The sequence below is a fragment of the Lampris incognitus genome, chromosome 1, assembly GCF_029633865.1.
Source record: "Lampris incognitus isolate fLamInc1 chromosome 1, fLamInc1.hap2, whole genome shotgun sequence".
Classification (NCBI taxonomy): domain Eukaryota; kingdom Metazoa; phylum Chordata; class Actinopteri; order Lampriformes; family Lampridae; genus Lampris; species Lampris incognitus.
The window spans coordinates 144,108,067-144,122,094 of record NC_079211.1 but is presented as its reverse complement, the minus strand read 5'-3'; the positions used below and the strand labels follow the sequence as shown (position 1 = coordinate 144,122,094).

Sequence of the window (14,028 nt, the reverse complement as noted above, 5' to 3'; positions counted from 1 at the left end):
GGGGGTTGGGGGTTGGGGGGGGGGGGCATCCAGGACAAGGCGCTGAGCTTCTCCGCGCTTTGGTGCAACACACTCTCCTGTCATCGCCGCTGCACTGCGGATCCTCCACATCTGCCTTATCTTACACTGGTTAGCCCTGCTCTGACCACCAAGCCCCGTCAGCTCTGCCTCCCTCCCACTCCTCCACTCCCCCATCAAGATCGTCCAAATATTTCCCCTCGCTGCTTTTTGAAGCTTCCATGGGTCACGAGACCTCAGGCACAAATCATGCTGGCTTACTGTGGGGGGGCTGGTCGGAAAGGATGGGAGTAAGTCAGTCACATAGAAACCCAATCTGCACTGTTTTCATATGGGGTTATTTTTCTTGCCAAGACAGCCATCACCAATCAGCGACCAGCTATAAACAGAGTTTAGGGAGCTCTTGCTGCTCTCGATGTTGTTCTGGCAGTAGTTTTCAACCATATTCCCTCACCACACCAGAGGGAGAGAGAGAGTAAATTCAGAGAGCCTGACAGCCTGCAGTTGTTAGGTGCCGGGGCTAGCCCCAAAGACACGGCTTTGGGTCTGCGTTGATAGATGGAAAACCAAATCCATCTCATAGTTTGCAAAACAAAGATGTCGGGTTTTTCCTCCGCGACGCCGCACTTGCTGCCATTGTGAGCCGTGGCGTAGGGGAGTCGAGGGACTCTAATAAAGCAACAGAGCCAGCGGGAAGTGTTAGAGGAGCCGCCTCCGAAACGAAGTAGCAACCCTAAAAGCCAGCGAAAACAACGCACGCCGAGAACACGGGAGTAATAAAGGAATCGGTTCGACCCCTACATGGCGAGCTCCCTCGTCGGCCCGGTAAGACATCCAACGGGCCGTCGGTTCAACAGGGCGCGCATAGAGAAGGATGGGGCCGACGGACCCGTCCCTCCCACCTGTGGAGCACATCAGCTCAGGGTGAGGGCAGATGCCGGGCAGGAATCTGCGGCGCTGGTTAAAGTAATCACATTGGTCTCACTGCATCTGATCTGCAGTCTAACAGACTTCCAAACAGTTGAATGAGTAAATAAAGTGCCTCAGGGGACGCCTGCTGGAGATGGATTACCACAAGGGTGCACACACAAAAGAGCTGGAGCGCCACAGCCCCACGTGAACCGCGGACAAAAGCCAGCGCTGGGCCTCGACCAGGGAACCGGCAAACTTTATTAATCTTATCCTAGACCGAGTCCCCCCCCCCCCCCCCCCGGGCACGGACACATGTGTCGGTGTGAGCAGGTACCAACGGCGGCGTGCCTCTTGACCGTCCCGCGACCACGTGTATGTTGAGCACGTGTGGGTGTTTGTTTTCTGGATGTGTGTGTGAACATTTGCATTTGTACATAGGTGCCAGGTGCCTGTGTGTGTGTGTTAATGTGTGTGTGTGTTGGGGGGGGGGTATGCATGCATGTGTGTATGCGCCTGCTGGAGTGCACAGACCACATAAGATGAGTCTCATGCTCACTTGGCTGTGGAAGCGAGGTCTGGAGGGGACTAAGGGCCGTGGCATTCTGGAGCCCCCCCATCCCACCCCGCTCCATTCTTCCCCCCTTTCTGGGCCTGACACAAATAAAAGGATTAGGAGCCCCTGTTTCCGTCAGACCCTCCATTCAAGACAAAGCTCTGACCAGCTTAGTGTCACACTTAATGATAAAAGTGCAAATCTCTGTCAGTCACTTTGGGCAGGAACACACACCGGCGTTTGGGGGGTTAATCTCATTTGATGAAGATTAAAAAACCAGAAAAGACAAAAGAAATCGCGCTTTGGCATATCCGTACAAATGCGCACAGTATCAAATAATGTCAGCGGGCTCGGTCGACCCTCGTCTGCATCTATAGGGGATGCGCTGCGGCGGGGAACAGTGGCGGTGAAATTTAGCCGAACGAAAGGCATATCCGAGAGAGTTGAGGGTGTAGGAAAAAGAAAAAAAAAAGAGGATACACAACATATATATAGAGATAAATAGACAGAATGGAAGACGGGGAGAGGAAATTGGCTATGCACACATGGAAGTGTGTGTGTGTGTGTGTGTGTGTGCACGTGCACCCCCCCTCCCCCCCCCCCCCACAAAACCTGGAGCGTAGAGTAGATAAATACACCGCTCTGCCCAGATTCCCATGTAGAGCTCGAATGTGTGACGTGAGTGTGAGAGTAAGCCTTGGGCACACAACACTCTGAATGCAGCACTTGCCACTATGATGCCAGACCTCTCTAGTGTCTCTGTGAAAAGCCTACGTGTTGGAAAAACATTCCAGAGCGGGATCACATATACACGGCCGGGGCCAGCGCCGACGCCGCGCGCCAGCAGCACAGGCCGTGTCTCAATTTCTCATGCACGTCCGACCAGGCCGCCCCCGAGAACAACGATGGACCCTCGCCAGGCCGATCCCCGTTTTACCGAGGCAAGACGGACAAACACATCTGGGGGCTAATTTCTCGCGCACCCGCACCAGAACGCCGTAAATGATCTCGAAACGGCTAATTTCCTTACCGGGATTATCCGGGCGATGGCTGGCGAAACTGAAATAAGCATTTGCTGAATGTGTGTATTTCTTGGTCGGCTACTTTAATGACCTTCGCTTATTACGGCGTTTCACAGATTTTGCCAAAATTTAATTTGTAAATTGCATTTAATAGTTTGCGGTTGCCTTCCCCGCCCCCCGCCCCCCCCCTCTCGCTATGAAGGGTTGTCATGCTGTGAAAATAAACCTGAAGGCCCTGAGGACTCGGAGGTAAGGCCTTGAAAGCGGAGTTGCGGAGCCAGAGACTTTCTCGCCACCGTCGCTGATTAGCGTTCCCAATTGACTGACATGTCCCACTGGCTGCCTAACAGCCGGCTTTAGGAGATGAGGTTAAATTGTGGCTACCAACAAATTGCACGCTCGAGTTGCTCTGCACCCCTCTGCTATCATCCAGCGTAATGTGAGCACACCAGGCAGATCCCTCTGCAGATCCTTCTCCTCCTCCCCCCCCCCCCCCCCCGCGCTACAGCTCCCCCACACAAAGCCGCAGAGACCTCTTTCCACATCCCTAGTCACCAGTCTGGCCTCTAAAGTGGTGATGGGCATTACCGTGGCTGAGCCGCTGCGGCTTCCCATAGCGTCCTGCACAGCGCTTTGTGTTCCAGACTGCCGCTACACACACACACACACACACACACACACATGCCCACTCGCACGCTTACCGCCACGCCGGCCCGCCCCCCCCCACCCCACCCCACACCACACCCAAGCGTCAACGCCAAAACACACAACCGCACACACACACATACACAAGCTCAAATCCACATGACCGAAGCCCCAGTGCAAAATAAATACTTCGTTATTTCTTCGAAATGAAATCACACAAATGATGCAAAGTGCCCCAAAGACAGATTTCTGGTAAATGAAGATTAACAGCACACTGCTGACCTTTTCCGCGAGCACATCCCGAGGTCAGATGCGTTAAAGCGCGCCGTCCATGTGTATGTGCTTTGTGCAAAACCTGTTTAATCAAATACTGATTATACGAAGAGGCTATCTGTGGAAACTGGGAAGGGTAAAAAAAAAAAAAAAAAAAAATGGCGGCGGCTACGAAACGTACTCGGAGATGCCAACAAACAAGGCGCTCCAACAGGTCCTTAATGGGTCCAGAACGTGTTGGGGAGGAGGGGTGGTTAGCAAGCCGTGAGATGACAGATGATGCATCTTACTACGCTGCTGGGACAGGCCGAGCCATGTTGACACAGAACCCAATACTTCCTTACAGAGGAACGGGGCCAGCTCCTTATCCCGGCACCAAAAATCCCGGCAAGCTGAAGCAATATTATCCAGCTTAGCGCTGCTAACATTAGATTTGTCTCTCCATAGAGGTCCTCCGCTATTTACTCAAGAGAAGTGGCTGTAAGAACCATTTCCATCCTTTTTAGGCAGTATTAGAAAACAAAGGGGCGAGACGTTTAAGACGTCTCGCAGAACCGAACGCGTCCGCCTACGCGTGTTATGTGGGCAGTGTAGTATCCTGAGACCCGGGGCCTCGACAAGACCAGAAATACTGTTGTTTTTTTCTCTTTTTCCTGGGCTTGACTGTGAGACTGCGGGGCAGGTTGTCAACAGAGAACCATAGCCGTTTCGCGTGCACGGGTGTCCGCTAAGTGCCCGGTCACGCGGGCGGGGCAGGGGGGGGGGTGTGTGTCCCCGGAGCGAGTAAAACACGCGGTGAGCTAACGCAGAACCCCAGCCATCAGCATCTCTGCACCGCGCCGCCGCGGCGTCCCGAGCGCGGCTAATTAAAAAACAACAATTTCACAGGAGGGCACTCCCAACGGTTGGGAAAAAGCACCACTCAGCACACCGGGGGCTCGTCCGACCCTGAGAATTACAAGGGGAGCGAGACGGGCCCTGGGAGCCCCGGTTTTATGGCTTCATCCACGGCCTGTTTTCCTCACGCTCGCACTGCTGCATCGCAACCAAAAACTCCGCTCGGCCTCCGAGGCGTCAAACACGCAAAAGCCCAGAAACGGCACGCCGGCTCCTTCGCGTCGGCTACGCGTTGTGAAATTATATGTGTTGTGCGGGGGCATTAAGACCTCACGGGGCAAACTGGAAATGAAGAGGACGGGGAAACGCTTGGGTTTTGCGGCTACGCCGCTCAGAACGCAAATACCGCACAACGTTGCCGCACAATGTCAGACTTGCAGATATGGGGACCCCCGCCCCCCCCCCCACCACCCCACCCCGTTTGCTCGAGCATGGCATTTTCTAACAAGACAGTCCATTACGGGCGTGTTGTCCAACACTTTGATCAAGTGATAGCTTTATTACACGGCCCCTTTCAAACCATCTGCTTGGTTAGAGGAAAGATCCCTCTGGGGGGAAAAGATCTCGGCCCTTCTAATCATGTATAATTGACCTCCAAACACCGGGGCACAACAAACTCTCTGGGGGAGGTGTAATTCCACCTCCATGTATACCTTTCACACATCCGCCCGGCCCACTTAGGCCCGCCCGGCCACGACGGCCTTCCAAGCTGACGTGCCCGCCTGTGCACCGCTAGCCAAAGGTGCACAAAAAAAAAAAAAAAAAATTCCCCAAAATGCAAAAAAACAATTAAGTCACCTTCGCTTCTGTAGGATGTAAGGTTAATGACGGGGTATCGTGAGATTTATTGCAATACGTATGCGGTAAAAAGGAATGCGTCGTCTTCCAGTTATTCCCCGGGCACCGCTGCGACTACTTGCTCGAATCTAACAAATGACCAAAATACCCGGGTCCAGAAACACATACAGGATATTACAGGCTAATAAAATCAGATCTTGTTACTGTATAATTGCACTTCATGGAGCAAGTCGTGCTGAGCTGTTTTGGTGGGGGTGGGGATTTAACCATACAGCCCACAATTGTCCCCCCCCCCCCACCCCCACCGGCCTGCATGTAAACCTATTCCAAAGGTGTGAAAAAAGCATGCGTGCCAACTCCTTGATTTATGTCAGCTAGCTCGAGCTGATTACGGGGCATGAATCAGTTGCTGTAGGAATGCAATTAGGCACGTAGACCTCTGGAAGGCAAAGACCTCTCTTCACAGCCCAGAGCAGTTTGTGGGCTGACAAATGCATCTTAAATGGGTGTCATAAAAGTCAAAAAGGTGCCAATTACATCTTTAAGTATCCCATCAATGCAAACGAAATAAACAAAAAAAAAAATAGGGAAGAAGAAGAAGAGGGGAGGGGGGGGAGGGATACTTTCGTTCTTGAGTGACGTGGGACCCTCCACCTTGCTCCTAACCTGGGAGGGATGGAGGGGAAAGCGAGAAGGAGGGCGAAGCACTGAAAGATGGAGCGCGCGGTGAATGATGGTGTGGGCGAGCATGACGGCGCCCAGCAGGTTGTTGTTTCTGGCGTGGCTATTCAGACTCGCCGCACAGCCTCGCGAAACTACACACGCCGAAAGGTGGCAAAGCCAAAAAAAAAAAGAAAAAAAGAAGAAAATAAATAAATAAAGGGATAAACCCAAAATATGCTAGGTCTGCCGTGCCACATCTGTCAGTAATACAACGAGGAACGAGCACGTGTGGGAAAAACAAAAAAAAATAAATAATAGAAGAAATAGATTCCCAGCCTCTTCGTCTCAACATGTACACACAAACCAAACAGGCAAATAGACACAACCGAGGAGCAAGTATGGACCGACTTCAGTAAAACAGGCATAGTGAGCAGGATTAGCGGTGTTCCCTGCCAACTCTGAGCCATGACACCGGTATCCCATAGCTACTACTATGAATTTGCCATTGTCACCGAGCGACTACGCTGTTGTCACAGAGCCGCATGAATGGCGAGCGTGGCAATAGATGTCGCCCATTGTGGGCCGCGAGGCCTCTAGCAGAGAGCCAGAATGTCCCGGTAATCGAAGCAGAATTGTTGAAAAGCTCCGACATAAAAAGCTGGAAAATTTAGTGACAAGCATGAAAAGGGCAATGAGGAAAAATGCAACGAGGAGCATCGTGCAGCACCACCCTCCCCCCCTCCCTCCTCCCCCCCCCCTCCGGCTCCACACAATGCAAAACAGTTGACCTCGGCGTTCGGGGGCTCGCGCCGTACTTTCCGCTTTATTTCTGCCGTGGCCCGCGCGACTTCATACGGCCCATCTACGCATTCCGCGAGCCCGCCTCGTTACGACGTCGCCACGCGTCCTCGGCTTAATTTTGTCACGCGAGGTGTCGCGGAGTAATTGTTTTTTTTTTTTTTTGCACGAGCGACGATTTCGAATGAATTTGAGACTGGCTGTAAAATTGCTCGCGCGGTATTATTTGTCGCCGCTGCGGTTACTTTGTATCGTTACCGTCGTTGTTGTTACTTTTTAGTTCTGTTTTGTTTCTCTCGCCGCCGTTACGAATTTAGCTGACAGCAAAAATAAAACAAATAAAATAAATTAAATAAAATAAAATAATAATAGTAATAATAATAAAAATAACTTTTTGGATCTTATCACAAAGTGACGAAATGAGGAAGACCCGGCGTTACGACAGAGAGAGAGAGAGAGAGAAGGACCCTCCCAACATGCAGGCGGCTCTGAGAAGGCAGGACTCCGGATTAGATAACAAATTACCAAAGAAGCTCGCAGCCGAGCGCGAGCCCGTGTGTGTGTGTGTGTGTGTGTGTGTGTGTGTGTGTGTGTGTGTGTGTGTGTTGTTAGATATTATTTATGTCTCTTCTGTAAGTTGGCGTCACCTCGGTGTGTCACTGAGCTGCACGTGTTGTTCTCTCCCACATTACTTCCAAGCGTGCCGGACGCAGAACCCCCCCAAAACAAACAAAACACAACAACAACAGCAAAACAAAAGCCCGGATGAAATAGAGTAAAATAAATCAACAAAAACGAATTAAAAAATATAACGGTGAAATCACAAGTAGCAGGGAAAAAAAAAATAAAACTGAACGCACGAGCTGAGTTTAAGGGACGCGTCCCGGATTTGTTGCTCGTGCAGCGAAACGGTCAGAGAGTGGATCAAAAACGCAGCCCTCGCGCGCAGCGACACGACATTATATCCTCCCGTGTTTTCATAATATTCCGCTAGGCTCGCAGGACGCCTCGATATATATCCACCATATCCACTATATATATATATATATATATATCCACCATGTCCTATATATATATATATATATCCACCATGTCCTCTATATATATATATATACACACACACCATGTCCTATATATATATATATATATACACCATGTCCTATATATATATCTCCACCATGTCCACTATATCTATATATATATATATATATAGATCTATAAAGATAGATAGATAGATAGATAGATATCTATATATAGAGATATAGATAGAGATATAATCTATTTAGCAGAATAATGTGAGGCCTCCCTCAAAACTCGAGAAAGCGCACGCGCGGGTCGGTCTCGCCATCACACGTTGCCCGTCTATATATCTATATGGGAACCGGACTCGTGGCTCCGTGAGAACACGGCGGTGCCGTGGCCACTGGCAGGCCGGCCGGCCGGTCTAACAGCGAGGCAGTACATCCGCGAGCTCAGCCGCCTCCGCCGCCGCTGACTCAGATGGCAAAGGCCGCACATGCATGTATGGCTATCAGTGTGTATATATATATGTGTGTGTGTGTGTGTGTGTAAAGGTCGTGGTGACGTGCGGAGCAGCCAGGCGTGCAGCGGCCTGCATGTGGGGGGGGGGGCAGACGGGTGATGTGGGGGTCTTACTGCTGGTAGTCGTGCTTGCAGTAAAGTTTCCTCTCTCGGAAGTAACAGCTGGTGGTGAGGGGCTGCTGACACACGGTGCACTGCAAACACTCCTCGTGCCACGACGAGTCGTTGACCCTCATCAGGAAGCGGTCCGAGATCGGACGCTGGCATCCCTCGCACACGGATGGGTGATGGCATTCCGCCCCTGAAACATAAGGTTTTTTGCGCGTGTGTGTCAGTGCCGTTTTGCAAAACAAGGGGGAAGGAGGAGGAGGAGGAGGAGGAGGGGAGGATGGGGGGGTGGGGGAGACAAGGGGCTTTATTATTACTGCTGTTATTTTTCAAATCGCAGGCCGACGTCTTTACAGACGCGGGGATGGCGATGTCTGCGCGTGCAGGGTCGGTGAAATGGCTGTCAGCGAGCCTGCACGCTGCGGTGCATGACGCAGGCCAGCAATCACGGCTGGAGTTGGTGTGTGAAGGCTTACAGGGCTACAGACAAGTCAGGAAAAATAAAAAAACAAAAAAAAGGAAGGACGGTGTCCGTACACACACAACACACACACACACACACACACACACACACACACACACACACACACACACACACACACACACATGCAGCCTCCATGCAGGCTTCGGCCGCGGTGGTAAAAGAGAAAAGCAGCGCGTATGTGCAGCGATGCAGGACCGGTGCAGGCGCCTTACCGAGCATGACTCCCAGGGTGGCTTGTCCCGAGCGCAGCGGATGATCCTCGAGCTTTATGCCGTCCAGCATCGCGCAGAAGCGGGAGGGGAGCGTCGTCTCGTGAGGAGGAGGAAGAGGAGCAGGAGGAGGAGGACACGCGTGGCCGTGGCACCGGCGGACCTGTTGCGATATATCCACACGAAACACGGGTTACCCCCCTCGTCACACCATGCCCCGCGCCCGTGCGGCAGTGACAACAACAACAACAAAGGTGAAGAAGAAGACGAAGAAGAAGAGGAGGAGGAGGCCACTCCTGAGCCTATAAAACCTGTTGAAACACAATGCGCTCCGAGAGCAGTTTGCATGGGAGGGAAGGGGAGGGGAGGGGAGAGAGGAGAGGGGAGGGGAGGCAGGAAGAAGAGAAGAAGAAGAAAAGAAGAAGAAGAAAAGAAGAAGAAGTGTACTTTGCAGAAGTACACATTGCACGTGATGCACACAGCGTTGTAGTAAACAGGACTTACTTGGGGGGGTCGGTTACGCGAACTCCCGACACGCCAGGCACCGGCGGAGCGGCATTGACACACACACACAAAAAAATAAAGAAGAAGAAGAAGAAAAAAAAAAGAAGAAGAAGAGGAGCGACAACGGACCCTCGGAAAACTCTCGCGGCAGTCACCTGTTATGAGGGGAGCCGGATCGCCTCTCGTGCGCGGCCGGTATCGCGTGTGGGAGGAGGAGGAGGAGGAGGAGGAGGAGAAGGAGGAGGAGGAGGGGGGGGGCCCCGAAACGCCGCGCTCCTCGGTACGGGGGACGCTTTATTAGTGAAGAAAGTCCAAAAAGTCAAAGCGAGGGCAGGTCCCAGGTGCGGCGGCGCAGCGTCCCGGCGGAGGCGCCTCGGCTAGAGAGGCGCTGCTGTGCCCTTCGCAGCCCTGGCGCTGCGGACGAGTCTGAGCTCGAGACTGAAGCCAGTGGATCCTCCCACTCCCGCCCGCGCTGCATGGCCACGCTCTCTTTAGCTCGCGCTGCCCGCCAGTGGGACGCTATTGGTGCAGAGCGTGGCTACGGCGGCCTTCCGCGGGAATTCCGCCTCGGCAGACCCCGCGGCAGGACGGACGGACAGCCAGCCTGACAGCCTGACAGCCAGCCTGACTGACAGCCAGCAAGAACATTACTGCACAATTATATCATCTGGGTCTGGACTGGTGCAGCATGCTCCCCACGACTAGCACAACAATAAAAAATAAAATAAAAAAATAGCCATAACAGGGGTCATAATAATGACACTAATAACAACAGTAATGGATAATAATAGTAATAATAATGATATAACATCACCAATGAATAATAACAACAACAATAAATAACGAATAATAATAATGATAATAAACGTCGTTCGCTTCCGGGGATTTTGTTGGACTGTTATTACTAAAACCGTTTCATTGTAAAACAGCGTTCTGACTCGCCTTGAAAATCGGAGGGCGCTTCACAATTAAAGCCCCGCCATTGACCAACCGCGTGTCCGCACTCTCATTATATTTCCCTTTCACAGCGCGAACAAAAGTCAACTGGAATCAAATGCAAATGTGTGCCAGAGCTTCACTACATGTGGGGTCTTTTGTGTATAGTCGACCCCCCCCCACACACACACACAGCTGATGATGATGATGATGATGCACCTGGCGATGGCCGCTGATAAACAGGCGCTCCATCCATCAGCGTGCTGGCCCAATAAGAGCCCGGCTAACGCGCGTTTCCCTCTAAACCCCCGCCAGAAAGGGAAGTAATGGCAGGCTCTGCACCCCGGGGCCCGCCTCGCGCTTCTTTCGTACGGACCAGGCCGGCCCTGCCTTCATTACGGCTAATTAATCAGCGGCTATCTGAGCGACGCTTCTACCGGCCGAGGCCCGTCACACTCCCGAGCGTGGCGGCCGGTCTGGCGACAGACGACCGATGAGCAGATCAGCCAAACAGCAGCGCTCGCGCCGGCGTCGCAGGCAGGCATGCGCTCAAAACACAATACGCTCGAGCCCACTTTGATCGCTTATTATGTCATATATATATATGTGTGTGTGTGTGTGTGTGTGTGTGTGTGTGTGTGTGTGTGTGTGTGTGTGTGTGTGTGTGTGTGTGTACATATATATATATATATATATATCCATATATATATATCCATATATATATATATATATATGTGTGTGTATATATATGTGTGTGTATATGTACATATATATATGTGCGTGTGTGTATATGTATGTATGTATATATATATATATCCATATATATCCATATATATAATGATTACTTATGGCATGAAACAGGCTTGTACTGTCTCATAAAGAATTTACTTGAATCACTGGATTATTTTGCTAATTTTTTGAACACTTTTCCTACCGTTGAGTGTTTCTTTTAACAAAGTTTTATTATATATATATATATTTTTTAAAAATATACTACAGGAAAGGAGTGCAAGAGCTCCCACGTTTGCATCTATGGGGGGGGGGTGGACACCTACTACACTGAGGTCTCGTGGAAATCGCAGCAATTCTGCTCACATTTCCCCCTTTTCAGGCTGAATAACGTTTCTCTATCACCGCCTGTTTTTATTTAAAGCAAAGGGGGAAATAATAATATATCCGACCCCGACATCACGAGCCCGGCAATTTGCATAAGGGAGGGAGTGCAGAGAGCTCTGTCCCTGTGTGTGTGTGTGTGTGTGTGTGTGTGTGTGTGTCTTCAGGCTAACGTTGTAGCTACATGCTCGATTAGCCGGTCTATTTAAACGTGATCCGCAGAAACAGGCCTACCCGCTGCGCAGCAGTGAAGCTTATGGCTTGTCGACGGTAGGCCTGTAATTTTTGGACTAACGCAGCGCGGACAGACGATTAAAGATAATGACCGGCTCGTGATCAGCAACAGTCCTATAGCTCACATCACTATCCACAGCCACAACACCAGCAACAAGACAACGGCAGTACACGTGTTTCATAGTGGTTATTATCAGGCGCCTGCCTGTGCGGTCTGTTATTGCGACAGATCATATAAGCCAGGCATACACATTATACGGGCAGATAAGACAGATTAATAAACAAAGTATTCAAAATGATTGTAGCCATATTTGGCACAGTGCAGCGTGTGATTCGGCCCAGTTCGTTGGTTATCGGAAGGGGTGGCTTGATACAAATGAATAAAAAACAATAAAGTTTTGATTTTAATCTTGCATAAGTAGATCTAAATGTTTTTTATATGCTTTGTGAACTACCGAGCTAGGCGATGACCTGTAGCTTGTTAAAAAAAAAAAAAAAAAACAACCCAACACAACACAACAGATCGTTTGCGATTTTGCCCGCGTCGCCCTCTGCTGTTCGGTGGGCGAACAGCAACGCCGGCTGAGCGGGACGATCACGGATAGACGGAGTAAATGGAGTCTATACAGCGGTCGCCTCGCGTAGATGGACCTTAATTACCCCGTATATAGAAAATCCCGGAGCCGTAACACACAACAGCCCTTCTTCCTCCACCGGCGCCAACCCCACCCCCACCCCCATCAGCCGTGCATGGATCTCGAGCTCCGTCGCGCACTTTAACTTTGAACAGCGTATTTTTGATGATCTGAACAACGTGTTCAAAAGAAAAAAAACAAAAAACAAAAAAGGGAAAGGGAAAAGAGGGGAGGAGGAGAAAAAAAGAAAAAAGAAAAAGTGAAGCAATCCTCAATCAGCAGCACGCCGCAGCCTGGGTCACCTGTGTGAGTGTGAGGGCATCAGCAAAACAATCGATAAATCAACCCCAACCCCACCCACCCACCCCCACCCAATTTTGCCCGCGGTTACTTAATGAGCCCCCCATACACGAGAAGCCCTCCCACGCCCCCTGTAACGAATAAAAGTAATGCGGCAGGTGTGCACGCGCGCCCGAGCGGGCCCAACGTTAAAACACGCTCTTACCCTAAACTAAAGCACCATTCCCATTGCGTCCGCCGAGAAGGTAAGAGACCATTAAAATGCATATCATGAGGCATGCCGGGAACGATCGCTCACTCCGCACATGGCATTTTCCAGCTCTTGTTTTTTTTTAAAAAAAACAATTTTTTTTTAACCAAGGTTCAATAACGGTCAATGTTAACGAAACGATTTAGAGAAGATGTTCAGATCTCTGCTGATGTGGAAAAATTCAAAACGATCACATTCTATCAACGATCAAACGTGTTCTCCAGGAACAGAGCAAAATAACAACACAGGCTACACAGCTTGCTGCTCACGGAGGGTGGGGATGGAAACAGGGACCTGCACATCGCCACCAAAGCCAAAACGTTCGTTTGGGTCGTTTCGTGCATTTGTCACGCGCCACTGTCACGCCCGCGCGTGAAAACGACGCGGGCAAAATCTCCACCCGCTGTCTATCGCGCGCGGAAAAAAAAATTCTTACACGAAGTCGTTCCGTCAGTTTACTGAAATTATTCCCAGCAACAAAGCTCTGGAATACAGGGATAATATATACATACTGCTGCTGCTCTATTTATTATTCCCCATAACAAAACTCTGGAATATAGGGGTAATATATCCTTACTGCTGCTGCTCTATTTATTATTCCCAGCACCAAAACTCTGGAATATAAGAATAATATATCCATACTGCTGCTGCTCTATTTATTATTCCCCATAACAAAACTCTGGAATATAGGGATAAGATATCCATACTGCTGCTGCTCTATTTATTATTCCCAGCACCAAAACTCTGGAATATAAGGATAATATATCCATACTGCTGCTGCTCTATTTATTATTCCCCATAACAAAACTCTGGAATATAGGGATAAGATATCCATACTGCTGCTGCTCTATTTATTATTCCCCATAACAAAACTCTGGAATATAGGGATAAGATATCCATACTGCTGCTGCTCTATTTATTATTCCCAGCAACAAAACTCTGGAATATAGGGATAAGATATCCATACTGCTGCTGCTCTATTTATTATTCCCCATAACAAAACTCTGGAATATAGGGATAAGATATCCATACTGCTGCTGCTCTATTTATTATTCCCAGCAACAAAACTCTGGAATACAGGGATAAGATATCCATACTGCTGCTGCTCTATATTATTCCCCATAACAAAACTCT

General features: G+C 50.0%; 1 protein-coding gene across 2 annotated transcripts in view; it reads right to left on the bottom strand.

The window, feature by feature from the left end:
• The window catches only part of lmx1bb (LIM homeobox transcription factor 1, beta b), a 48,394-nt gene extending 39,390 nt beyond the window's left edge, over window positions 1-9,004 (bottom strand). The window contains exons 1-2 of one of the 2 annotated variants that reach the window (XM_056290635.1): window positions 8,926-9,004; window positions 8,236-8,422 (exon numbers count right to left, since the gene is read on the bottom strand). In XM_056290635.1, the coding sequence (XP_056146610.1) occupies window positions 8,236-8,422; window positions 8,926-8,995 (257 nt within the window). In that variant the 5' untranslated portion in view covers window positions 8,996-9,004. The remainder of the gene's footprint in view (window positions 1-8,235; window positions 8,423-8,925) is intronic. The other variant, XM_056290643.1, reaches the window with a different exon arrangement.
• Window positions 9,005-14,028: the final 5,024 nt, after the last annotated feature.